Source organism: Xyrauchen texanus, chromosome 36 (assembly GCF_025860055.1).
Source record: "Xyrauchen texanus isolate HMW12.3.18 chromosome 36, RBS_HiC_50CHRs, whole genome shotgun sequence".
In the NCBI taxonomy this organism is placed as follows: Eukaryota; Metazoa; Chordata; class Actinopteri; order Cypriniformes; family Catostomidae; genus Xyrauchen; species Xyrauchen texanus.
In genome coordinates, this window is record NC_068311.1 from 29,465,459 (window position 1) to 29,493,406 (window position 27,948).

Below are 27,948 nucleotides of genomic sequence, written 5' to 3' on the forward strand. Positions count from 1 at the left end.
CACGCCATGGCCCCCTCCTGCAAGTCCACCGGGCCAGGGCACTTCAAAATCTGCACTTGGGTGGTCCTGTTCTTGACGTGCTGCAGGAACTGCACTCAAACAGGCGATGGCCACTCCGTGGTCCAGAAACGCAACGATGGACAGGCAGTACGGGAGGCAGACAAAGCAAGCTTTCTCAAACGCCCCCGTCTCCCAGCTCCGTCCATTCGGCGACACCACTTGACGACTTCACCCAGCAGTCCTCAGTGGTGAAGAAACAGACGAAGGCTATTTTCAAGCAAAAAAAGCATCCTGCCCTGCCGCAAACCTGCCACCAGGGGCCAAGCCCTGTCTGCTCGCCGAGGGCGTTCTCCTGCGGCTTTCAAGAAAGAAAGAAAGTGGTGCTCCGCCTCAACTAACAAGTGAGTGGGCCCAGCTCTCAGCCCCAGCGTTGAGCTCCCCGCAGAAGTTGGATGCCCATCGTCTCACGGACCCCCTTGAGGACCCAGAAGGCTCCCAGGTGCTCCTGAGATGACAGACCCAGAGACCGAGACGTTAGCTCCGGAGCTGGTAAGACCACTCCGTTCCCCGGTGGAGGGCCGGGAGGACAATTTTTTGTTAAATTCTTTACACTCTATAGAGCTATTTCCTTGTTGTCTCTGGGGTCACCTGGCCCGCAAATGCCGTTCTCACGGCACTCTGCTTTCAGGCCTCAACAGTCCCGGCTCCATGGATGCGGTGTCCCCGCCTTCAGCCCTACGACTGTTTCCCGGCCGGCCGCTTCAGACGAGTCCAGAGGACGCCAGCATCAGACCTCCTCCACAGTCACAAACCCACCCCCTGCCGGATGCGTGAAGCAAGGTAAGTGCTTTGAGTTTATTCTCAGCACCAGAGCCTCGGGATGCCACGTTGCCTTCCGACGCCGCGTTACCTGTTCCGCACCACTGCGAAGCCCCGCCGGGTACGTCCAAAAAACTCGTCCCCTTGGTGCCCCTAGCACGGAGTTTAGAGGCGTGGCTTTCACTGCCCAACCCGTCACGCTGGCTGCAGCGGACCATTCGACTCGGTTCCGCAATTCAGTTTGCCAGGTCTCCGCCCCCCTTCGTGGGCGTACATTTTTCTGCAGTACACGGCCAACATGCCCATTCCCTGTGCGAAGAAATCGCCTCCCTTCTATTAAAGGACACGATAGAGTCTGTCCCTCCAACCGAAATGAAGAAGGGTTTCTACAGCCCTTACTTCGTTGTACCCAAGAAAGGCGCCGGCTTACGACCGATCTTGGACCTGCGAGTTTTCAATCGGACCTTGTCCAAACTCCCGTTCAAAATGCTCACCCAGAAACAAATTTAATCTGGCATCCGGCATCTAGATTGGTTCGCAGCGGTAGACCTGAAGGACGCGTACTTCCACGTCTCAATTCGCCCTCGACATCGACCCTTCCTAAGGTTCGCGTTCGACGGCCATCGTCTCCTCCTTTGGAGTCAGCAGCGACTCAAGTCACTGCGCGCCACTCACATCCCCGGCAACCTCAGTGTGATAGCGGATGCGCTGTCAAGACAAAGCTTGCCTGGCGGAGAGTGGAGGCTCCAACCCCAGTCGGTCCAGCTGATTTGGGACCGGTTCGGCAAGGCTCAGGTAGACCTGTTTGCCTCCCAAGAAACCTTCCACTGCCCGCTCTGGTATGCCCGGACAGAGGCTCCCCTCGGGGCAGACGCGTTGGCACACAGCTGGCCAGCGGGGCTGCGCAAGTACGCATTTCCCCCCAGTGAGCCTTCTTGCACAGGTGCTATGCAAGGTCAGGGAGGACGAGGAGCAAGTCATTCTGGTAGCCCCTTACTGGCCCACCCGGACTTGGTTTTCGGACCTCACGCTCCTCACGACAGCCCCTCCCTTTCGAATTCCCCTGAGGAAGGACCTTCTTTCTTAGGGAAGGGGCACGCTCTGGCACCCGCACCCAGACCTCTGGAACCTCCACGTCTGGCCCTTGGACGGGATGCGGAAGATCTAGCCGGCCTACCACCGACCGTCATAGATATAATCAATCAAGCCAGAGCCCCCTCTACCAGGCACCTCTACGCTCTAAAGTGGCGTCTGTTCGCAGACTGGTGTTCTTCCTGAGCCGAAGACCTGCAGAAGTGCGCAGTTAGGTCAGTGCTCGTGTTTCTTCAGGAGAGGCTGGAGAGGAGGATGTCCCCCTCCACCCTCAAGGTGTATGTTGCCGCTATCGCGGCCCACCATGACACGGTAGACGGCAAGTCTCTTGGTAAGCACGACTTAATCGTCAGGTTCCTAAAAGGTGCCCGGAGGATAACTCCCTCCCGGCCTAACCTGTTCCCCTCCTGGGATCTCTCAGTCGTCCTTACGGGACTCCAGAGACCCCCCTTCGAGCCGCTTGACTCAGTTGGACTTAGGGCCCTCTCAAGACTGCCCTGCTGATCGCGCTCGCTTCCATCAAGAGGGTCGGGGACCTGCATGCATTCTCTGTTAGTGACGCTTGCCTGGAGTTCGGTCCGGCAGATACTTTCGTGATCCTAAGACCGTGACCGGGCTATGTGCCCAAGGTTCCTACCACGCCCTTCAGGGATTAGGTGGTGAACCTGCAAGCGCTGCCCCGGGAGGAGGCAGACCCAGCCCTTTCACTGCTGTGTCCAGTACGTGCTTTACGTATTTATCTGGACCGCACACAGAGCACCAGATGCTCTGAGCAGCTCTTCGTCTGCTTTGGGGGACAGCAGAAAGGGAACGCTGTCTCCAAGCAGAGACTCGCCCACTGGGTTGTCGACTTCATTTCCCTGGCTTATCACACCCAGGCCGTGCCCCCCCCCTTGCGGGTCCGAGCTCACTCCACCAGGAGTGTTGCGTCCTCATGGGCACTGGCTAGGGGCACTGCCCTAGCAGACATTTGTAGAGCAGCGGGCTGGGCAACACCTAACACTTTTGCGAGATTCTACAATCTCCAAGTTGAGTCAGTATCGTCCCGTGTTTTCTCAGTTACCGAGCCCGTAGAACTCGGTAGCACGCCCACGATCTGACCGGGTGAATCGCTTGCACCTAGCGCCCTTCCCCCTAACCAGGGGAAACAGTGCGCCTTCATTCTCAGGAGATCTCAGGTTTGGGACACTGGTCGATTCCTCCCTAGCCCTCGTGGGTCGCAGTTCAGTGGAGGAACTCGCCGACCCAAACCACTGCGGGTACCGCAAGCTACCCTGTACTGGTATAGGTGCTCCACAGGTAAGGCCTCCTTCGGACTCCCCCTGTGTGTAACACCACGGTTCTGTCCCCTCTGGCCAGCGGACTCCCGTGTTTCCCTTAGGCAGTCACGGCTGCGTAGGTTGCCGTGCTGTATGTTCCCCCCTCTATGAGGCTGGATCCACCACCGCACCAACTTTTCCACATAGGCCCTAAGTCAGGCCTCTGATGGTTTTGCCACTTAAACTTGCCTCCGCAGGGTCTTCTCCGCCCTGTATAAGGGCTAAGACCCCCTTCCCTCAATGCGTGTAAGGGCCCCGGCCCTAGTTGCTCTATGCCAGAAACATAGAGAGAAAAGAGGCCCGGCCAGGCTTGGCGGCCAGCACCTTGTTCCCCCCTCCAGGGTAACGATAAGGAATCCTGATGGCTTAAATGGGGCATTGGGGAAGGGTACGTGCAGCCTGATACAGTTGGTCGTCCTGCACGTAAGAATACCTGCTCGCTCCTGTATCAGCAGTTCACGTACACGGCTCAGCGCATGGCACTTTTATAAGTGGACCCCTAGTGTCGCTTCTCTGACACAACGTGGAGAGAGCGACAGAAGGGGAACGTCTAGGTTACGTATGTAACCTCCGTTCCCCGATGGAGGGAACGAGACGTTGTGTCTGCCCTGCCACGTCGCTGAGCCGAGCCACCGTTGTGGCCAGACCATTTCCGGCTCCTCAGAAAAATCCTGAATGAACTCCCGTATTTGCGCCGCTTAAATACCCGTATGTCCGGGGGCGGGACATGCAAATACTGGTTGCCAACTCTCATTGGCCTTTTTTCATAGTCCAGAGGTGAATATCGGCGCTCAAGAGAGACCCCTAGTGTCGCTTCTCTGACACAACGTCTTGTTCCCTCCATCGGGGAACGGAGGTTACATACATAACCTAGACGTTTGATATATAATACAGCATGTTTACATATTTTATTTAATATTGCCAAAATTATCCACATATAATGCTCCTTTTCACTAAAAAATTAGGTGCATAAGCTCAGGTCAAGGAGGCCTACGATCAATAAGTTCCAAAGAGAAAAACAAAACCTGTCCTAATAGAAAGAAATCAAGTTGAAAAAATATAGAATGAGAGATTTATAAGCAAATTTTTATTTTATTTTTGAATGGGAAGACCAAATTAGGTATAAAATGTAAAGACAGCACAAGGGTTAACTCCTAAGCATTCAATAATTTCATCATCTGAGTCAATACCAGTGATAAACAAGCAGCTCCTACCATGTACATCATAGCGGCTGCCATATCAACCACTCAGATAGAGAGGATATGAAATGCACTATGGCTCCAGTGGTCTCCGAGCTCCCTTCAATGTAAACCACTTTATCCCCAGCCTTGGTGGTCCTGGAGCCTTTTTCATGACCACAGATGTCGTTCCCCTATCACTGCCAGTGTTTACAACCCTGGAAACTCCTCCTCCTGAGTCTCAAATCCCTGATCCTCCATTGGCTATGCCTGATCCACCACCGGCTCCTCTCCGAAATGCAATCCTCTGCTCCTCCTGTGGCTCCATCCGCTCTTCCTATGGCTCCTCCTCCTGAGTCTCAAATCCCAGATCCTCCAGTGGCTCCGCCAGCTCTGCCTCCGGATCCTCCTCCTGGAACTCAATTCCCTGCTCCTCTTGCGACTCTGCCCGCTCCACCTTCAGCTCCACCTCCTGAGACTTAACTCCTCAAACCAACTGTGGCTCCACCCCCTGTGGCTCCGCCCCCTAACCCTGTCCCTGACTTGTGTCCGCCTCCCAGGCCTCCTGACACTGTCCTTGCCCTGTGGCTGCCTCTCAGGCCTCTTGATCCTGTCCCTGCCCTGTGACCGCCTCTCAGACCTCCTGAACCTGTCACTTCCCTGTGGCCGCCTCCCAAGCCTCCTGACCCTGTCCCTGACCTGTGGTTACCCCCCTGACCTCCTGATCATCCGCAGGCTCCTCCTTGGCCTCCTGACCGTCAATCCACTTCTCCATGGTTTCTTGACCATCTGAAAGACTTTCCATGGTGCCATGGCCGTCTACCTGAGATCTACTCAGTATGATCCTATTCATTTTGGACATCAGGAGATGCCCCATTTGGTTGGGTGTCTCTGTCTTCTAGAGACTCATTTCATTTTGAAATCACCTTCTTCACTACGTTTCCAAGATGCACCATTATCATCCTCACCTGTCTTCCCTCATCATTGTCTTCAGCTATTTTGTGTTAACCATCATTTGTACCTTTATTATTTGGAGTGGTGGTGGTGTAGTGGTCTAAGCACATAACTGGTAATCTGGTGATCAGAAGGACACTGGTTCAAGCCCCACAGCCACCACCATTGTGTCCTTGAGCAAGGCACTTAACTCCAGGTTGCTCCAGGGGGATTGTCCCTGTAATAAGTGCACTGTAAGTGGCTTTGGATAAAAGCGTCTGCCAAATGCATAAATGTAAATGTATTTGTATATTTATCTTTTTCATTAAATACTACATTTGTGTTCACTAACTTCTCTCTCTCCAGGCACTTTGCTGACATGTATACTGACCTCAGACATACCTTGAGAACCACCAATTTGACATGCATTTATTTGAACTGAGTTATGATATTATTTAATAATGTTCTAGCCTTAGCGATGAAATGGAGATTTGTAGTTGCGTCTTTTTGTTTAATTGGAAGGGAAGTTCATGGGTGCTTCATTAGTCTGGAGGTCTGATGAAGATGGAGCAGATCTCATGATGCAAGTTACCCAGGATTACTTTAGATCTATAAATTTGGCCCGCAAACCATCTTTTTGTGGCCCGCATGATGTTGTAATCACACAATTATTGAAAGTGTATGAATTTTGAGTTGTCAATTTTCTAGAGCCTACACAGTAATTCTCAGTATTGATAAACTGCTGAACCGCTATAGAGGAAAATAAATGGCAAACAGATAAAAATAAAGAATTAAACTACAAATCCGCAAATCTAAATCTGATTACAAGCCACTTTATATAACATAAGTGCGGGGTCAGTCTGCACGTGCCCGTTGTTATCAGTTTGTGCATGCTCTCTGTCACTTTAAACATACACATTCTGAATCTCTCTTCCACACCTGGTTGTCACTGGCATAGCAAATCAACCAAGTGTCTGGTGACAAACTAACTCTACAGGGATACAGTATATGCTCGTCGCAAACAATAATAACTGGGAAAATCAGTTATTCCAAAAAGGAGAGTGCTTTTGGAGCTATTATTTGATATAAATGTCTTGTTTTGAGAGCACTGTATCTCTGGTGTGTATGTGTTCACTAGGTGGCCAGTGTGTTGTGACACTCTTTGACAGTGACAATAGAACAGATTACCATTTTTCTATATATGGCAAAAAAATTTACATTTCTGAAAATGTACATTTTAATTGTACATTGTCATTTTTATAATCGTTATTGGCCTATGGTCATTATAATAATAGTATATCACAGTTTAAATTTTTTTAAAGAACCACACTTTTACAAGAATTTTGCTATATATCCATTTATAATGTTTTATTTTTCTTGTGTTAATAACATGTGTCCATGATGTATTAAATAACAAATAGCATAGTCTGCTCACCTTATTAATATAAAAAAGTAATTAAAATGTGTTTTAATAATAAAAATAAAAAAGTAACATGGTCTAATGAAATTTACGTGAGCATTATACTGTTTGTGCAAAACTGAAATTATGCTCTTCATAACACATTTGGCTGCACATTTTAAGTGCCAAAACCGAGCAAAATGAGGTTGTAATCAGACAAGATTTTTAAGGTGAATTTTAGATGGAGGTTTCAATAAAATAAACCTCCCTAACGTAAAACCTTACACTAAACTTAACCAACAGTGTCCAAAAAGATAAATTAGCTTAACAAAACCTTACCTTAACCGATAGTGCTTTAAAATGCAGAATCAAAGCATGAAAAGCACATTTTCTGAAACAACCACGCTTCTATGTCTCTGTCATATCACGTGTCAGCTTGAGTTCTTGTCTGATTTTGAACCGTGGTCCTCTGAGTTCAAAGTATAACACTCCATGTGGTGCACTACCGTGCAAGCTGATCATTTTGGAGTAAGAGTATACTGTTTGTAGGTTTGTCTGTAAACAAGCGTTAAAATGTTCCTCATCACATGTCAGCAGGAATGTTACATTTATTTACATTTATGCATTTGGCAGACACTTTTATCCAAAGTGACTTACAGTGCACTTATTACAGGGACAGTCCCCCCGGAACAATCTGGAGTTAAGTGCCTTGCTCAAGAACACAATGTTGATGGCTGTGGTTTTTGATCATTTATTCAGACATATCAGATCTGTACATGCGTCAGTTATATGTATGACATATTCAAGTTGGATACAATTAAACTAGAAATGAACATAGGACGATAAATTAATAGCACATGGAAATAAATAAAAAGCACCATAATGTCAATATACAGTCCCACATATATAATGTGTATGTGCATATGTTACCTTATAACAACTCCATATAAGATTATGTAACAGACTTTATTCATGCTAGCAGACTAAAATGTAAACATATTAGTCATATTAATGCTGCAAGTTGATGTAGAGAATACTGTATATTACTAAATAACATTTGTAATTAACTACGCTCCAAAAGAGATGGTTAATAAATGCATGACAAAATATGTAAAACAATAGTTCAACTCCAGGCACACCTGCATAGGTTTGCTCGCCTCTGTATTCTACATGTACTAAAAGCAGCATGCACATTCATATAGACAGGATCATCACAGACATTTTGAAATATTGTTACCAAATCAGACCAGAAAACAACACAAAAACATTTGTAACTTGGCTGAGAGATGTTTACGATGATGTAACATTAGTTGTGTGTACCCCTTGGACACACATTAGACTTGCCGGTGTATGGAGATGAATGTGGATAAAATATATGTACATTTTTGTGAAAGTCAAATTTGGCAATATTTGTGCGGACTTCCATCCTGTAAAACTTTTCCTGGGACTTGGCTTGGATCAAAAGCAAATGTAAATTTTTCTTGATATTGTTTCTCTGATGGTCTCAAATATGGGCTCTGTGAGGAAAAAGTGAGGTCACTGAAACAGATCTATACTGGTCAATATTGTAATGCAACCAAAGATAAAGTTGGAGTCCCATGCGCCTATGCAGGTGGATATTGTGAAAAGCGTAACTTATGTATTTAAATTCTGAGAAGCCGTATGCGTCGTGCTGCGCAATTTTACATGGTGGATCACATGAAAGCGCGTGAAAAAATATGTGCATTGTCAAAGGCTGCATCTGTAAATGGTATAAAAATAATGAGCATTGTTCATGTTTATGTTATCTAGCACAGAATTTACGTTAATTTATACAACCTTGTTGTAAAGTGTTACCTTATTGTTTCTGATAATCTTATTATATAATTTGATATAGTTTTTCAAACTTTTTGCTTGGTTACACTGAAAAATGTGTTACCATTTGCAGATGAGTGACCAACCCCGTCTTCTTCTGTTTGATTGTAAATTATACAAACTAAATTACTCATCTTTATTTTAGGTGACAGAGATCAGGCTTCAAAATTAAAGGATACAAGGGCATAAGAGAGTTAATGGAGAATAAATGGATTATTGTGGCTGTCCTGGTGATGGCAAGCATGATGCTTGGAATGGAGGCAACAAATACAACTAACACTAGCAACAGCTCAATACCTTCTAACAACATGGCCAGAAACGTAACCCAGACAGTCCCTCTCAACATGACCAACAACCTGACCCAGACAGGCCCTCTCAACAAGACCAACAACATGTCACTAGTGAGCCAAGTAGTTTTTCCAGTTTAAAATACTGTATAAATGTTACTCTGAAAAGGTGAAATGGTTGTTAGTTTAGTTACTAAGTCAAAAACTACTGTATTTTTTTAGATGGTGAATTACTTGTTTTCTATTATGTGTTTTTGTTTCAATTAACATTTATTTTAAATAAATTGCAGGAAACCATCAGCAGAGATAACTGCGGGAGAGATAGGGCATGTTTCTCCACTCCACAGACCTGTAATCCAGCTGCTCAGGGTTCCTGTTTTTTTGTCTCCACGAGAGCAGTATACAGAAATGCAGACAACCTCACTTTCTCATGACAACAGGGAGGTCAGAAGAAGATTCAATTCCCATTCATGTCCACATTAAAGAAATATATATTCATAAAAGAAAATAATCATGGTTTGGGGTTTTGTGATCCTGTTAGGATATATAAATCTAAATATTTGGCTCCTTTTCAGGTAACAGTGCCATCAGTTTAAATTGTTTCTCTTTAAAATGTTTTATCATTTCAAGCATTTATTTTAAATGCTTTACTCTAATGCTAAATATGTGGTTCCGGTGTTTCAGTATACCAAAAGGTATTCATAGTTCTAAACCATAAGTGTGAAGCACTACACTATTTCAGCCCCATCACAGTAAGCTAGGAATGAATTTACTTGTAATTTGAATAGATAATTCTGGTAGTATCACTCAATTTCGGTGTGCCTTTTTTGAAACAACCATTCCACCCTGTTAAATTAAACATATTTTGGGTTATATTGTCAAGCCGGTTCTCGCCTCCTTCTTTCTCTTTAACCCCTTTACAATTGTATATTCCTGCTAAAGAGTATATTTTCTCTATTTGAGCACAAACATTGACGTTGAACATCTTTTTAAAGAGCCTGTCCCTCCAGCCGAGATGGGGAAAGGGTTCTACAGCCCAAACTTCATCGTGCCAAAGAAAGGCGGTGTGTTGCAGCAAATTGTGGATCTGAGATTTCTGAACCGGGCCTTACACAGACTCCTGTTCAAGATGCTGACGCAGAAAAACATTTTGATGTGCGTCCGGCATCAAGAACGGATTGCGTTATAGTGGCCTTAAATAGCAAATATCATAAAAGCACAGCACATTATTTTCAGTCAATATTTTTGTAAATAGTGACAAGAATGGGTTGGGACTACCTGTTTTTTTTTTAACAATGGTAGACTGTCTGGGGCTGAAGGGGCAGTAGGAGTGTTTGAGAAACCTATTTGGAAACAATGATTATATACTGTATGCCGTTCCTTTGTGTGCCGGTGGTGGTGCAGTTGATCAAAATGTTTGTATTATAATTTTCTCGGACTACTTTACTTTATCTTTTCATAGGGTGATGGTGATACTGTCTATTCTTGTGCCAACAAAAATGGTATAGTGAAATTTACCCGTGCAACACTGAACAACAGCAGACTGACTCAGGATAATGCAGTAAGAGTCTTCTAGATTTAGTATATTCTACGAAATACTCTGACAAGCTTTGCATGGGAGACCCTAAGTTATAGATATTTTTAGTTCAGCATAGTTGTAGGGAGAAGTTGATAAAACCTAATCCTGCTGCTCTCCACGTAGGTCTCTAAGGTTTGTAGCTATTCAAGAGAAGACTGTATTAAGAGGACCCATACAAACAAAGTGCATGGAAATAAATCAAAATAAAATAAACACAGTTTCAAGAGGATAGACTCTCTCCTGACAGTCCTACTGTGATTTCATATAATTTTGGGACATACTGATTAATCTGTGTAGCAAAGATTTTTATCGTTATAACTTTTGTTTTTTGCTGTAGTTCATTCCTAGAAGTTTCTGTGGATCAGTGAACAGAAGTAAGATTCAGTGCACTTGCATAGCTCCAGGTCTCAGCAACAGCAGTGCCTGGGTGACATACACAAGGGATTTCCTCTTCTTTTTCACAGGCAACTTCACAAATGGTGAGTGCAATACTAAGAATAAATGACTGGAACATATATTGTTTAATGAGAGTATCAAAACATTTTCTTCCATCTGCTGTCTTTCCCAGGCTCTCTGCAGTCTCCAATCACTTTACTGGTCACATATGGGTCAGTGGATTTAAGCAACCCTAACAGCACAGACACCGCAGTATTAACATCCAATACAAACACCGCTGCAGCATCTAATGCCACTGCAAGGTCAAACAGCACTGCTTCATGGAATAGAACTGCAGCGTCAAATGCCACCACCAATACCACAGAACGGTCACTCTACAACAGCACAACAAATGTAAGTGTGAAAAGATTAGTGAGCCGGTATCTCCTTAAAAAGTGTACAATGATTTTGATTGTCCAAGTGAATGTTTCTGTCAAAAGATAATATGGCTGAAAGTTAAGCTAATGAAGTCAAAAACTGCTGTCTAATCTTAGATGATGTCTTTATGTACTTTTGCAGGTCGTTTTATGTACCAAACATTTAAATGCCTTTGTTTCCATTTAAATTTGTCTTAATTTATTGCAGGAAACCATCAGCAGGAATAACTGCAGGAGAGATAGGGCATGTTTCTCCACTCCACGCACCTGTAATCCAGCTGCTCAGGGTTCCTGTTTTTTTGTCTCCACGAGAGCAGTATACGGAAATGCAGACAATTTCACTTTTGAGTTCAGCGGAGAGTCCAGTGGCTACATCGCGGTTGGCCTCTCTCGTGACAACAGGGAGATCAGAAGAAGATTCAATTCCCATACGAGTCCACATTAAAGAAAAAAGAAAATAATCATGGTTTGGGGTTTTGTGATCCTGTTAGGATGCTTCTAAATATCTGGAACCTTTTCAGGAAACAGTGCCATCAGTGTCTTTAAAATGTTTCTCTTTAAAATGTTTTATCATTAAAGCATTTATTTTAAATGCCAGACTCTTTATCCTTTACTCTAATGCTAAATATGTGGTTCCGGAGTTTCAGTATACCAAAAGGTATTCATAGTTCTAAACCATAAGTGTGAAGCACTACTCTATTTCAGCCCCATCACAGTAAGCTAGGAATGAATTTACTTGTAATTTGAATAGATAATTGAGGCTATTTTGGATGCATCACTCAATTGCGGTTTGCCTTTTTTTAAAACAAGCACTCCTCCCAGTTAAATTAAACATATTGGGTTAAACGTCAAACACTAAGCAGACTCTGGATCTGTTATTTCTCATGATAAATAGTAGTTCAAATGTTTCAGTTTACAAAAATCTCATCGGAGTTCAGAACAAAATCCTTAAAGCACTTCATTATTTCAGCCCCATCACAGCATGTTGGGAATGAATTTACTTGTAATTTGAATAGATAATTGAGGCTATGTTGGATGCATCACTCAATTGCGGTTTGCCTTTTATTGCAACAAACTTCCCACACTGTAATTTTCGAAATATTCCAGGGTAGGAAGTCAGCCCAAAATAGCTAATAGTGGCCTTAACTAGCAAATATCATAAAAGCACAGCACATTATTTTCAGTCAATATTTTTGTATATAGCGACAAGAATGGGGTGGTACTACCTGTTTTTTTTTTAACAATGGTAGACTGACTGGGGCTGAAGGGGCAGTAGGAGTGTTTGAGAAACCTATTTGGAAACAATGATTATATACTGTATGCCGTTCCTTTGTGTGCCGGTGGTGGTGCAGTTGATCAAAAGATTTGGATTTTTGTTCTCAGACTACTTTACTTTATCTTTTCATAGGGTGATGGTGATACTGTCTATTCTTGTGCCAACAACAATAGTATGGTGAAGTTTACCCGTGCAACACTGAACAACAGCAGACTGACTCAGGATAATGCAGTAAGCGTCTTCTAGATTTAGTATATTCTATGAAATACTCTGACAAGGTTGGCATGGGAGACCCTAAGTTATAGATGTTTTTAGTTCAGCATAGTTGTAGGGAGAAGTTGATAAAACCTAATCCTGCTGCCCTCCACGTAGGTCTCTAAGGTTTGTAGCTATTCAAGAGAAGACTGTATTAAGAGGACCCATACAAAGAAAGTGCATGGAAATACATCTAAATAAAATAAACACAGTTTCAAGAGGATAGACTCTCTCCTGACAGTCCTACTTTGATTTCATATAATTTTGGGACATACTGATTCATATCTGTAGCATAGATTTTTATCGTTATAACTTTTGTTTTGTTTTTTGCTGTAGTTCATTCCTAGAAGTTTCCGTGGATCAGTGAACAGAAGTAAGATTCAGTGCACTTTCATAGCTCCAGGTCTCAGCAACAGCAATGCCCGGGCGGCATACACAAGGGCTTTCCTCTTCTTTTTCACAGGCAACTTCACAAATGGTGAGTGCAATACTAAGAATAAATGACTGGAACATATATTGTTTAATGAGAGTATCAAAACATTTTCTTCCATCTGCTGTCTTTCCCAGGCTCTCTGCAGTCTCCAATCACTTTACTGGTCACATATGGGTCAGTGGATTTAAGCAACCCTAACAGCACAGACACCGCAGTATTAACATCCAATACAAACACCGCTGCAGCATCTAAAGCCACTGCAAGGTCAAACAGCACTGCTTCATGGAATAGAACTGCAGCGTCAAATGCCACCACCAATACCACAGAAGGGTCACTCTACAACAGCACAACAAATGTAAGTGTGAAAAGATTAGTGAGCCGGTATCTCCTTAAAAAATGTACAATGATTTTGATTGTCCAAGTGAATGTTTCTGTCAAAAGATAATATGGCTGAAAGTTAAGCTAATGAAGTCAAAAACTGCTGTCTAATCTTAGATGGTGTCTTTATGTACTTTTACAGGTCGTTTTATGTACCAAACATTTAAATGCCTTTGTTTCCATTTAAATTTGTCTTAATTTATTGCAGGAAACCATCAGCAGGAATAACTGCAGGAGAGATAGGGCATGTTTCTCCACTCCACGCACCTGTAATCTAGCTGCTCAGGGTTCCTGTTTTTTTGTCTCCACGAGAGCAGTATACGGAAATGCAGACAACCTCACTTTTGAGCTCAGCGGACAGTCCAGTGGCTACATCGCGGTTGGCCTCTCTCATGACAACAGGGAGATCAGAAGAAGATTCAATTCCCATACGAGTCCACATTAAAGATAAAAGAAAATAATCATGGTTTGGGGTTTTGTGATCCTGTTAGGATGCTTCTAAATATCTGGAACCTTTTCAGGAAACAGTGCCATCAGTGTCTTTAAAATGTTTCTCTTTAAAATGTTTTATCGTTAAAGCATTTACTTTAAATGCCAGACTCTTTATCCTTTACTCTAATGCTAAATATGTAGTTCCGTTGTTTCAGTATACCAAAAGGTATTCATAGTTCTAAACCATAAGTGTGAATCACTACACTATTTCAGCCCCATCACATTAAGCAAGAAATTAATTTACTTGTAATTTGAATAGATAATTGAGGCTATTTTGGATGGATTACTCAATTGCGGTTTGCATTTTATTGCAACAAACTTTCCACACTGTAATTTTTGAAATATTCCGGGGTAGGAAGTCAGTCCAAAATAGCTAATAGTGGCCTTAACTAGCAAATATCATAAAAGCACAGCACATTATTTTCATTCAATATTTTTGTATATAGCAACAAGAATGGGGTGGTACTACCTGTTTTTTTTTTAACAATGGTAGACCGTCTGGGGCTGAAGGGGCAGTAGGAGTGTTTGAGAAACCTATTTGGAAACAATGATTATATACTGTATGCCGTTCCTTTGTGTGCCGGTGGTGGTGCAGTTGATCAAAATGTTTGTATTATAATTTTCTCAGACTACTTTACTTTATCTTTTCATAGGGTGATGGTGAGACTGTCTATTCTTGTGCCAACAACAATGGTATGGTGAAGTTTACCCGTGCAACACTGAACAACAGCAGACTGACTCAGGATAATGCAGTAAGCGTCTTCTAGATTTAGTATATTCTATGAAATACTCTGACAAGCTTTGCATGGGAGACCCAAAGTTATAGAAGTTTTTAGTTCCCTTCCGAGGGAACTCACACTGCGTCGTTGAAAACGACTCTTTGGGGAACGCTCCTTAGCGTGCGCCTCTGAAGTATGAATGAAACTATTCCAATCTTGATTGGTGTTGCGTCATGACGTAACATGTGACGGCATAACCGGATGCATAAATGTGACGCCGGCACACACACACATTAGCTTTCGCTCTTCAGCAAGCGCTCTATGTATATTGTTTGTCTTATTTGGTGTTGTTTGTCCTATTTAAAAGAATTATGGCCACCGAACAGTTCAAGAAGTGCGTGCACCCCTGCCCTCGCTTTATTACGGGTAGGGACACGCACGCATTTGTGTGTGAACTGTTTGGGAGCGCAGCACGCACAGGCAGCTCTCGAGGGATCTGCCTGTGAAAGCTGTGAAGCACTACCCATGAGAGTGCTGCGCCCCGGTTGGCGTGCTTTGATGATCACGGTCAGGCTCGCGCTCCCCACGGTTCTGGTCCCGCGTCTGTTGAGGCAGCTGCGCATTGAGATCGTGGGGTTCGCGAGCGGATCTTGCAGATGAGAATGAGACTGCTCCGCACTTTCTCATTCTTCGCTTAAGGATCCCGAGCCTACTGTGAGTGGTGCAGAAGCCCGCCGCGGCTTCTTCTGCCCACGATCAGGTCCCAATGCTTCTGAGGAAGTGGAAATGCTCAGCATTGATGTGGACTGACCGTGGAGCCAAGCACGCGGGTTTCGCCAGGCTTATGAGGAGCTGGTTCAGGTTGTGACGCGTGCTGTGGCCAGACTTAACATTAGCTGGCCACAAAATGAGCAGGGAACACGCGCCGGAAGCAAATTAGACGAGCGCTTCCTGCAGCACACCTCACAACCCCAGCTCGGGTTTGCTGCTTTTTCCCGATCTCCACAAAGAGATCTCGAGATCGTGGGATAAACCACATTCGTCCCGTGTCTCCACCCCCAGTGTGGTCGATTACAGCTATGTTTTAGGGGCACGGGATATGGGCTATGGGAAGATGCCTGGTGTGGAGGAGTCTTTAGCCGGTTACCTCTCTCATGAGTCGGCATCTTCCCTTAAAACCCCGGTGCTGCCTAGTAAGCCCTGCAGAGATACATCTGCATTAATAAGCAGGGCTTACATGGCAGCAGGTCGGGCTGGTTCATGCCTGCACTCAATGGCGATTTTGCAGGCGTACCAGGCCGATCTCCTGAAAGATTTAGACGAGGGGGAGGGGCCAACTCCCGAAGATATCGCAGAGTTGCGCAGAGCCGCAGATCTGTCTCTCCGGCCACTAAAGAGACGGCCCGCTTATTGGTCGCTCTATGGCAGCTATGGTGACCACGGAGAGGCATCTGTGGCTAAATTTGTCGGGAATAAAAGAAAAAGACAGAGCTTTTTACTTGATGCCCCGCCTCGCTCTCTGGCCTGTTCGGCGACACGCTACATCGGTCGTCGACAGGTTTCAGGAGGCGAGGAAACAATCTGCGGCGCTCAAGCAGTTTCTCCCCGTAAATCCAAGTCTAAATTAAGTAGGGTGGGGCAAACAGATCAGCCCCAACCTTCAGTCAGCTCCTCGCGACCGCAAGAGAGCAAAGGAGAGCGTTTCCTCTAGAGCCCCTCCTCCAGGAGCTTGGCAACAGAGGAAACGCTCCCAGCGAAGCCCTCCAGCCAGGGGCCGACCTGAGGGACGCCCTAAGGCTAGGAGGGCTTCGGGAAGAGGTCCTAACCGGGTGGTAGAACCTCGAGGGCTGCTCCCGCTGCAGAGCAACCGAGGTTGTTCTCAAGAAGGAGCCCCTCAGGAAATCGGTGTCGGCTTCCCCGCCTCTGACGCTTTGGGCCACACCAATTTCCAGCTTAACACACACCGTGCCGCTCAGGCCAAAAGATAAAAAACACACATCAATTGTGGTCACAAGAACTGTATCGACCAAATCCTGCCGGTATCCCGCTTCAGGAGGTCGAGAACAGTGCACGAAAAACACCCGAGACTAGCCTCTGGATGGGTCCTGCATATAATAAAATCAGGGTACAGACTGCAGTTCGGGCACCGCCCCCCCAAATTCTCTGGGGTGGTGCAGACTACAGTGGTTCCGGGGCAGGCTCAGGTGATGGAACAAGAAGTGCAATCTCTTCTGCTGAAGGAGGCCATAGAACGTGTTCCTCATTCAGACAGGGAGTCCAGTTTTTACAGCCGGTACTTTATAGTTCCAAAAAAGGATGGGGGGTTGAGGCCGATTTTAGATCTCAGAGTTTTGAACCGGTCTCTGAGGAGGTTCAGGTTCAAAATGCTTACTATTCCTGTCATCGTGAGTCAGATCAGATCCGAGGACTGGTTTGTCACGATAGATCTAAAAGACGCCTATTTTCATGTATCCATCCTTCCATGTCACAGGAGGTTCCTGAGGTTTGCTTTCGGGAGCTAAGCTTACCAATATCGGGTTCTTCCGTTCGGCCTAGCACTATCTCCCCGCACATTCACCAAATGTATGGATGCAGCTCTTGCTCCATCCGTATACTGAATTATATCGACGACTGGCTCATTCTGGCCCAGTCTCGAGAAATGGCAGTTCGGCATCGAGATGTCGTTCTTGGCCACATTCGAAGTTTGGGGTTGAGACTCAACACAAAAAAGAGTGTGTTACAACCATCCCAGTGCACAACGTTTCTGGGCGTTGTGTGGAACTCGGTTACGATGCAGGCATGCATGTCTCCTGCACGCATCGAGTCCCTTATGGCGATGGTGGCCGGGTTAAAGCTAGGCCAGGCCATCACTGTAAAGCAATTTCAAAGACTGCTGGGCCTCATGGCAGCGGCATCCAACATTGTACCTTTGGGCCTTCTACACATGAGGCCCCTCCAGTGGTGGCTGAAAACCAAGGGGTTTTCCCCCAAGGGGAATCCATTTCGTATAATCAGAGTAACGCGCAGGTGCCTTCTTTCTCTGCTAAAATGGAAGAAACCTTGGTTCCTGTCCCAAGGGCCAGTGTTGGGAGCGTCATGTCGCCGGAAAACCGTTTCGACAGACGCCTCCCTCACTGGCTGGGGCACGGTCATGGACGGCCGCTTTGCCAGGGGTCTGTGGCAGGACCATCATCATTCTTGGCACATAAACTGTCTAGAGATGTTGGCTGTGTTCAGGGCTCTGAGGAGCTTCCTTCCAGACATCAAAGGTTACCATGTCCTAGTACGCTCGGACAATACATCAGTGGTAGCTTATCTGAACCGACAAGGAGGACTCAGATCGCGCCTCTGTGCAGACTGGCGATCAGATAATTCTTTGGTCCCAAGGGAAAATACTGTCTATCAGAGCAATATATATTCCGGGGTTCAGAATCAGGGAGCAGACATCCTGTCGAGGCAGGGGCTGAGGCCCGGGAATGGAGACTTCATCCAGAGGTGGTGAAGTTGATGTGGGACAAATTTGGACCATCGGAAGTGGATCTATTCGCGTCTCGAGAGACGCCCCACTGTCCACTTTGGTTCTCCCTCTCACATCCAGCCCCACTGGGGTTGGACGCCATGGTACAGGCTTGGCCGAGGCTTCGCCTGTACGCATTTCCCCCGATCGCTCTGCTCCCGGGAGTCCTGGAAAGGGTCCAACAAGAGGGCATCAGTCTTCTTCTGGTTGCCCCGATGTGGCCGGCCCGAGTATGGTTCTCAGACATAATTTCACTCCTGATAGCTCCGCCATGGCAGATTCCTCTGAGGAGGGATCTGTTGTCTCAGGCAGGGGGCACAGTCTTCCACCCTCGTCCAGAGCTGTGGAAACTGTGGGTCTGGCCCCTGAGGGGGTTCAGTACCTAAATGCTGGTCTAACCATACTTAGCTCTAGGGCTCCGTCTTCTAGGAGATTATATGGCCTCAAATGGAATGTGTTCTCCACTTGGTGTAGAGAACATGAATTAGATCCAGTTAACTGCCCGGTGGCTTCAGTTCTGGAGTTTCTTCAAGATCGTTTCTCTGCGGTTCTCTCCCCTTCCACACTTAAAGTGTACGTGGCTGCCATTTCGGCGTTCCATGCACCACTGAGTGATGGGCCTCTGGGGAGGCACCAGCTGGTCATTCGTTTTCTCCGTGGTACATGGAGGATGAGACCGGCAACCAGGTCCAGGGTTCCTGCCTGGGACCTGGCGGTGGTTCTCGAAGGGTTATCCCTGGCCCCCTTCGAACCCCTTCAGTCGGCTTCGCCCAAGAACCTGACGTTCAAGATGGCTTTTCTCTTAGCTATTACCTCTCTAAAGAGGGTGGGTGATCCTCAAGCCCTGGCAGTGACGCCAGCTTGCTTGGAGTTTGCCCCTGGCGGAGTTAAAGCCATTTTGCACCCCAGACCTGGCTATGTGCCTAAGGTGCCGTCTAACACGGCACGGTCTATGGTCCTGCAGGCATTTCATCCTCCACCTCATGTGTCGGCAGAAGAAGAGAGGCTCCATTTGCTCTGCCCTGTCAGAGCTTTGAGCGTTTACCTCGAGAGGTCCTCTTCCTGGAGGAGGTCGGACCTCATAGCTCCAGGTCTCAGCAACAGCAGTGACCCGGCGGCATTCACAAGGGCTTTTCTCTTCTTTTTCACAGGCAACTTCACAAATGGTGAGTGCAATACTAAGAATAAATGACTGGAACATATATTGTTCAACGAGAGTATCAAAACATTTTCTTCGATCTGCTGTCTTTCCCAGGCTCTCTGCAGTCTCCAATCACTTTACTGGTCACATATGGGTCAGTGGATTTAAGCAACCCTAACAGCACAGACACCGCAGTATTAACATCCAATATAAACACCTCTGCAGCATCTAATGCCTCCAGCATCTAATACTGGAAAAATAAAGACACTTTTTGTAATTAACACATTGCCTCATGGTGACATTGAGGAATTGGTTGTTCTCTGATAGTACAAAAATTCAAAGATGAACTAAAGAAAATAAATCTGTTATAGTGCCTATTGTTAGTTGTATATGCAGTTAGTGTATATGAATGCCGTTGTACTCGCTCATAGTACAAAAATTACTTTATTCTCTTCTCTATTTGCATCAGAAAACGTCCCAAGTGTAGCTCTTATGCTTTTGGGTAGTGGATTTAATTTTTCTCATTTATTAATAATGTTCATTATTCAATTACATTAGCATTTACTGTACCTTACCATTATGTGTTTGTGGGTTTTTATCCTTTCTTGTTGTGTCATGTATGCTAGATAGGCTACTGTCTAATATATATTGACACTCTAGTTGTTGAAGTATATTGTGTATTACCAAATTCCTGTGTTTTATATTGAAATTGGTATGGAAAAGGGGATACAAAAAGTTTTTAAAGTTTGTTGCAAATATAAATTAAATTGATTTTGCTTTAACCATTCATTGCATACTGTACATTTAAGTGTGACTGGGTCCAGATTTTACTTGTTAATTTCGAGAGCTTAGAATTGTTTTTTCTTTTCAATTACCAAAATACTCTGTTGTAGAAAGAGACTAGATTTTTCCCCTATTTCATTCCTTAATTATTTTCAATTCTAATATTGCATAGGTATTGCATTGGTACTTTTTTTTTTAATGACTTTGAGTGAAGGATTCACATTGATATCCCCCCAAACTATATATTATCTTTTAATCATAATTGTGGTATCTAGTGAGTGATTTCCTTGGGACATACAGTACTTTTGGTGTATCTGAGAACATTTAGAGTCTTTGAATAGGTAACTGCTAATTGAAAACCATATTCTTCTTTGGTATTTTAATGACAAATAACATTTTGGTGTGTACAGCTGCCTACAGAACTTGCAGTAGAGCAATTAGGATGGACAATATATTAAAGCAAAGAAAAAAAACTCTGTACATGAGAGGTCTAAGGCTGTTGCTGCTATTATCCAGACCTCATAATTTATGTATTTTTTTACTTTTTATTAAGCGCACTCAGGGTGTCATCTGCAATAATTCAGGCATGAAATAGGGTGTACATTTATAATTATTATTATTTGTATTTTCATTCTTGATTTTAAGGATCTCTGTGTCAGGGTTTTGAACACCTTTTGTCTCATGTTTATGCCTCCCTTAGTTTTAGTTATGTCAAGTCTTTTATTTTAAAGTTTGTTTTTTAGAGCTTGTTCTGTCTCCCCATGTGCTGCATTCCAGGCTGCGTTCCACTTCACTTTTAACATACACTTGCTAACTTCCCTAAGCACTTACCCTCAGGGAAATCCCCACCACCATTTTGGAAGTCCGTTCCACTCCGTTAAGTGGGCAAGGGACATTTCTGATGACAGACCCTAAACCCCTTGATGACGCGTATCTGCATGATTTTATGCACTGCACTGCTGCCACATGATTGGCTGAATAGATAATTGCATGGATGGTTGTTGGTGCAAAGAGTATTTCTGTAACCGCTGATCACCTGGGATTTTCATGCACAACACTCCTTAGAATTTTCTCTGAATGGTGTCAAAGACAAAAAAAAATTTCCTTATTACGGTCCGTTGGCATTACGATTATTCGCGTAAAAATGTTTAACGCGTTATTTTTTATTAAAAAAATAAATAAATAAATAAAATTTTTAAAAAAATCGCACTGAATTAACGTGTTAAATCGACAGCCCTAATATATGTGTATATATGAAAATATGCACACACACACACACACAAAATCTGGAATAATGTTGCGGTTTTGGAAGGAAATTGGTACACAGGACATTATTCTTAGTCAGGACTGATGTAAAAAAAAGCCCAATCACTATTTGAAAAAAAGTTAGTCAAGACAGGCCCGTAGCAATCACTCCAAAACCTTATCCTTGAGTAATCATGCTAAATTGGTAATTTGGTACTAGAAAATCACTTACCATTAAATAAAATACTATATTTGGTTCATTAAATGAAGCTTAACATTGTATTTGTTTTCATGTTGCCACAGTTTGCAATAGACTGGCATGTCTTAAGGTCAATACAGTGCATCCGGAAAGTATTTGCAGCTCTTCACTTTTTACACATTTTGTTATGTTACAGCCTTATTCCAAAATGGATTAAATTAATTATCTTCTTCAAAATTCTACACACAATACTCCATAATGACAACGTGAAAGACATTTGTTTGAAATCTTTGAAAATGTATTAAAAAAAATACATTAAATAAAAATAACATGTACATTTAGTATTCATAGCCTTTGCCATGACACTCAAAATTGAGCTCAGGTGCATCCTGTTCCCTTTACAAAAAGCTTCACTACAATGCTGTGCTGCTAAGCGCTAGGGGAACAACTCTAGCTGTGAACCGAGCTGAAATAGTGTGTGTAACACGTCAATGAACATTGACCAGAATTTATAGCCTCGGCTGATGTAATCATTAGATGCACCTGCGGCCAGGCTATGAATGGTACGTCACCATGTGTCGTCAGAAACTCTTTTTTCAGAGCGATTCTGTTTCTGTGTTTCACAAACCCTGTCAAAACTTTCTTTCCTCTGTTAGGAGTTAGAATCAGAGTTAGGCAGTGTGCAGTGAACGTTGTTCTCTTTTCTCTTCTGTTTAGAAAATATATATATAAAAAAAAAAAAAGAGAGAGAATGACTGAAAGCTGCAAACGGTGCGTGTTTCCCTCTTCTTGCTCTATAGCTGAAGAGGACACACATCAGTTTTTGCTCTGTTTGTTTGGGGTCAGGGTATATTCTGGCAAACCGTTTACCAATCACGTCTAGCAATCGGCAAAGCAAAATGTGGCACACGCCATTTACCAACAAGCGATGGGTAACTCGCAAAGCACGATGTTCCTTCCCGTTTTCCCAGCACGATACCATAGAACGGCATAAAGTAAGAGGGGTGAGAAGTAAGAGGCGGGGCACCAGGTAAAACATTTCAAAGTTAAAGTTCACGCAAACAGGTATTAATAGACAAGTTTTAGTCAATAAATATTGATTGTTTATAGCTGAATTACTAGAACGCAATTATATTTGGAACATTAGAGGATATTAATCCAATAAATACAGAATACTTGTATCGTTGTAACGATGGCATGAAAACCCCATTATTATGTAATATCTTAATAAAATAGGCCTATCGGATTTCTAATATCTTAAAGTTCAGGCTGATACAGTTTGAGAACCACCTGAAATGTCTACCACATGATATTGATGATGGTGTGGTGTGGACATTCACACTGCAAAGAAAATCATCTACACCCGATCGCCACAGCGCATTTGCTGCGCGTCCCCATTAACTGCTCAACTGCGGTTGTCTTTTTACCACCAGTAGCCTACAACAACAATCGCAAGTTCTTTATTAGGCCCTACTTTATTATACATGCATTTATAAGCAAAAAAAAAAAAATGCAAGACGATTATTTGACTGTCAATATAGTTTTAATAACTATGATTTGTTTAATCCACATTGTGTCCGTGCTTTTCTGGTCCATGTAGACTATAGCCTACTGAAAGTTATCAGACATAAAGTTATACAAAAATCACATATTTTTAATAAAGTTTTCGTCTTTTCCTCACTCAGAGTTGTTCTTAAATCCATAGAAGATTCATACGTAGAAGCTTTAAAAATACGAAACATTTGCAGTACACATTGCATATGGTAGGCATGCAGTGCGTATGATTCCTGGTGCAGAATGTAGTAAACTATTGTCCATGTAAAATGACATATAAAAGTACATTTTAAAAGTTCTTTAAATCTGATAAATAAGCTAATATACATTTACAAACATATGCAAACGTAACTATAGTAAATGTCTAGGTCAAAATACATTTATATAATTATTTAAGAATGCTGTATGGTCATAATAAACAAAGGTACAGGTGAAACTCGAAAAATTAGAATATCGTGCAAACGTTCATGTATTTCAGTAATTCAAATTAAAAGGTGAAACTAATATATTTAGTATATATAACTGTATACATATGCATGATTATTCTTTTCAGAGGGACGACATTTCAGTTTTTAAAATCCTTTTTTTTTTATTATTAATTTCATGTAATATTAAAATTTTCTGAGATTTTGAATTTGGGGTTTTCATAAGCTGTAAGCCATAATCATCAAAATTATAACTTTTGCGCGATATTCACATTTTTCGAGTTTTACCTGTATATTATTTCAGTCAAATGCTTTACCAAAGTATTGACGTAAAACGACCTCTAAGTGGCGTACTGGCGCTTTCGCAAGTCAAATGGATATTGTGACGCAAGCGGTTATTATTGCTTAAATTGGCGCGGTTTCTTGTCGCGGTCCTGCTGCAAGTTAAAGATGTCTTTGGCATTGGGAACACCAACCTATACATTCAGAAGGGGCAGTTTGTCTGCAGTACGTCGGGAGGATGACATTGCAGTGGACAATTTGGCGAGAATTTTTAAGGTTTGTTCTCGTTAAACCGTTTTAATATTTGATATTAAAAGCCCCCTGCCCCACCCCGGGCTCCCAAATTTAGTTTGTCCAGTCCTAATAGAAAGTAATAATGTTCGCATATTTTAAGTTTAAAATAGTGAAATATAAATTACTATTTTTATGTGTTAAAATGTGTTTAAAATGTTTCATTGGCTAAATGCTGAGAATAATATGAGTTAAAAAAATCTAAATCCAGTAATCATGTAACTTAGGACTGGAAAATTAACTACGTTAACTCTTTTGTTGGTTAAAAGTATGAATTAAATTCATTATGCTTATTGTGTTGTATTCTGATATTGTTCTGTTCCCTTGATTTATCTGTAGGTGACTCAGTTAAGTGTTTACTTAATCAATGATCAAGGAGTTTCAATTTTCCCAGCTTCATCTGTATTATTTAGTTGTTTGGATCTCATGAATGGTGGGGTTACCTTCCAGGTGATGGGTGATGAAATGTGCGGGGCATTACCAAGCCCAGTCACAACCCCATTTCACCCAAACCCTGGACAGAGTAGACCTCGTTTTAGTTTTTCAAGATCAGCCACTGCTACAGCTGCTCGCACACCCCATCCTGCAACTAGTCCAAAAATGTACCAAAGGTAAGTTGGTATCTATTTGGTAGATGACGGTTGCTCAGCATTGTTAAATATAAGAAAAACAGACTGGATTTAAAAAAAAAAAAAAATTATGTTTTCATTCAACGTTTTCACAAAAATCTAATCTCTATTTAAAATAAAATAAAAATAATGAAACCACAATGTGACAGTTACTAAATTCTTCAGTTAATACTTTGTGTGACTATGTTTGACTATGTCAAACTACGTTTGACAAGATAACAGCTCTGAGTCGTCTATAACCTGTAATAGTACACTAGATATGTATTAGTACAAAACAACAGGACACAGGAGAAGCTACAAAACCAGAAACTAAAATAATTAACCTAAGATGGTGAAAACCAACAAAATCTGACAAAGGATGCAAAGAACATAAGATCTTAATAAATATTATCAAGATAAAATACACATTAATGAAGTGTATCAAGAAGGTGTTGAGAAAAAGAAAACCAACTTTAAAATAAGTCCAACAAAAGTGATAGATATGACACACAAATACATAATTTTGCTCATACATACCTGTTGCTGTTCCTGTAGCTTAATTGGTAGGGCATTCGTTAGTAGCAAAGTTTATGGATGTGATACCAAGGGAACACACATACTGATAAAATGTGAAGCCAGAAAGCACTGGCTTTGGCTCAAAGCGTCTGCCAATTATAAAAATGTAATGAAAAATATTCCAATAGTGCATTGTATGTGTATGTAGAGAAAACACATTACAAGAATGTATGAGTCTGGTTTCTAGGTTGCAGAAATGAACAGTTAGCTGAAATCATTAATTTCTGTTGCAATTTCAAAGCAATGTAAATGTCTGTGTTTAGAGTATGTATTTAAAAAAGGTGTTAGACACAAAGTGCTTTTGTGTGTGTTTCCACAGAACTATTTTCCTTGGTGAACTTGAGGGTGACAAAATAGTACAGGACAAGGCATTGGTTATCCGCTTTTGAAGAGTCTGTTTGTCTACTATGGCAACAAAAGTAAAAGAAGTCCTTGCTATGGGTGCTGATGAAAACATCATTTTTACCGATAGTCAAGGAAACCTACTCCTTGATACCCCTGGCACTAAAGGTTTGTGGTTTTAGGTTAGAATGAACATTGAACAAGTTTATTATGATATTCATTACAGCTCATCAACATGCACGTAACTACTTTCTGTATTACCATGATTACCATTCTGAATTTCATTATTCTATTTACCCCCTCTGGTTCTGCTTATTGGAAGCAGAGCTCCAGACACCTTTTTGCTGTCAAAGAGGATGTATTTGCAGAGATGGGAAGAAGGAAAAAAGAAAAGTAAGGTAAGTTCATGAATGCTCTCACCAGAAGAATCTAGTCATCTTTGAACTTTTCATATATTCATGCAAATTAAAAATCATTGTGCTGTTGTGATTAGTCTAGTCCATAGACTGTCTTTCCTTATCACTCGACATCTGTGATTTTATGTACAAGTTCACATTGGACTAGATGTACAAAACACACCATTAATATAAACATTTTTACTGAAGAGAATTCTTTGCAGTTCACTCAGCAAGAGTCAGCTTCAACACTCCGTGGCTGCTCTGACCCCCACACTCAAAACAGCAATAATTATATTTTAACAGAGATCAGTTTGTTAAGTCATTACTCCAAGTTTCATTATTAGGTTGGCTTGAGAAAGCCAACCTACTGAAATCCTATTTAAACTTATTAGGTTGGCTTGAGAAAGCCAACTTACTGAAATTCTATTTAAACTTATTATTATTATTATTATTATTATTATTATTAGTGGTGCTTGCCAAAGGCAAGGCATCACTATTGTTCTCTTGCATACTTATTATTCTTCTTCTTATTATTATTATTATTCCACACAAAGTTTGGCGCGCTACTCCTCCCGCAGCTTTTGTCACAGACCCCTGAGTGAGGTGTCAAATCGTGCGGCTCATTACATTAAATACCTTTTGATCTCATAAAAATAAATATGTCATTTAAATCAGGATAAATAGTAGATAGGATAAATATTGATTAGTAAATAATTAATAAGTAGTTACAATCACTCAAAAGGATATAATGAAAAGAAATTGAGCTCAGGAATCCACCCCTTTGCATTTATTTTTTGATGTAATTATTATAATATAAATCTTACTAAAAGAAATGTGATTTTGTAGAACTGGCTGCTTAAAAACCTCACTGAAATAAAAACATGATTATGTACATGCATAATTCTAACATTACTTAATTGTGTGGACAAATTAAATTGAGTGGACAAATTAAAGTGAGGATCACTGTTTTACAGTCACAGGATTATGCTTTTGACTTTTGATATTGTTTATTTTGTTGTCGGATGGTAATATAAAGGATGCAGGAAGCAGAAGATGTGCAAGTTAGTAAGCTCAATAGTTGTTCACATTGACCAAAACTTTTGAGAAAAGGCGTTTATTATCTGCAATCACAGACATTAACTTTTAGATGGGATTGGATTTCTCAGAGGACCACAGAGTGTGCTGAAAAACAATTCCTATGGATGGGACTAATTTTCCTGGATGTGGTAAGAGAAATTTGTTTTACAAACATAGTTTCTCATTTTAATCCCATCCGATTGTGCCAAGTCTGTTATTTCTTGCACAATCTATAAAAATTACATAGCAATTTACATAAATTTTGGCAAACTCACTGATGTCAGGTTATAAGAATTGTAACTCAAATGTTGTTTAGAAAACAATGTCTAAATGTGGTTTGAGATTCTTTGGTACATCTGTTGATTGTCTTTCAAATGTTAAAGGCAAGCTTCTAGCCACGAGGGATCAGAGCTCTTTGAAATAAGAGACAAAATTGAGGAGGTTCTTCTTGCATCAGAAGGTTTACCAGCTGTGTCAGCCAAGCTCAGGGAGCCGTGTAAGCATAGCGAGGGCCTCACAGAACAGCAAAGTGAGATTCTGAGGACCTCATTTAGGTGCAGTGTATGCAGAGGCAAGTAATCACCCAGACATCACACATACATGTATGTAGATTAAAATAGTCTATGTGTAAGCACTTTCATATAATATAGCCTATTAATCTATATGGGAAGTATGTAAGGGACAG

At 42.4% G+C, this 27,948-nt stretch overlaps 1 protein-coding gene across 6 annotated transcripts in view; it reads left to right on the plus strand.

Annotated features, from left to right (window-relative positions):
• LOC127630115 (uncharacterized) overlaps positions 1–20,203 on the plus strand; it is a 41,297-nt gene extending 21,094 nt beyond the window's left edge. Inside the window, exons 1-10 of one of the 6 annotated variants that reach the window (XR_007968828.1) lie at positions 8,750–8,995; positions 9,172–9,325; positions 10,344–10,442; positions 10,798–10,939; positions 11,029–11,249; positions 11,481–12,779; positions 13,140–13,281; positions 13,371–13,591; positions 13,823–14,858; positions 19,598–20,203. Coding sequence is in view for 5 of the 6 variants with exons in the window: in XM_052107548.1 (XP_051963508.1) it covers positions 9,352–9,456; positions 10,344–10,442; positions 10,798–10,939; positions 11,029–11,249; positions 11,481–11,717 (804 nt within the window). In the remaining variant the exon portion in view is untranslated. The other 5 variants (XM_052107552.1, XM_052107548.1, XM_052107551.1 and 2 more) reach the window with 5 other exon arrangements.
• The last annotated feature ends 7,745 nt before the right edge of the window (positions 20,204–27,948 follow it).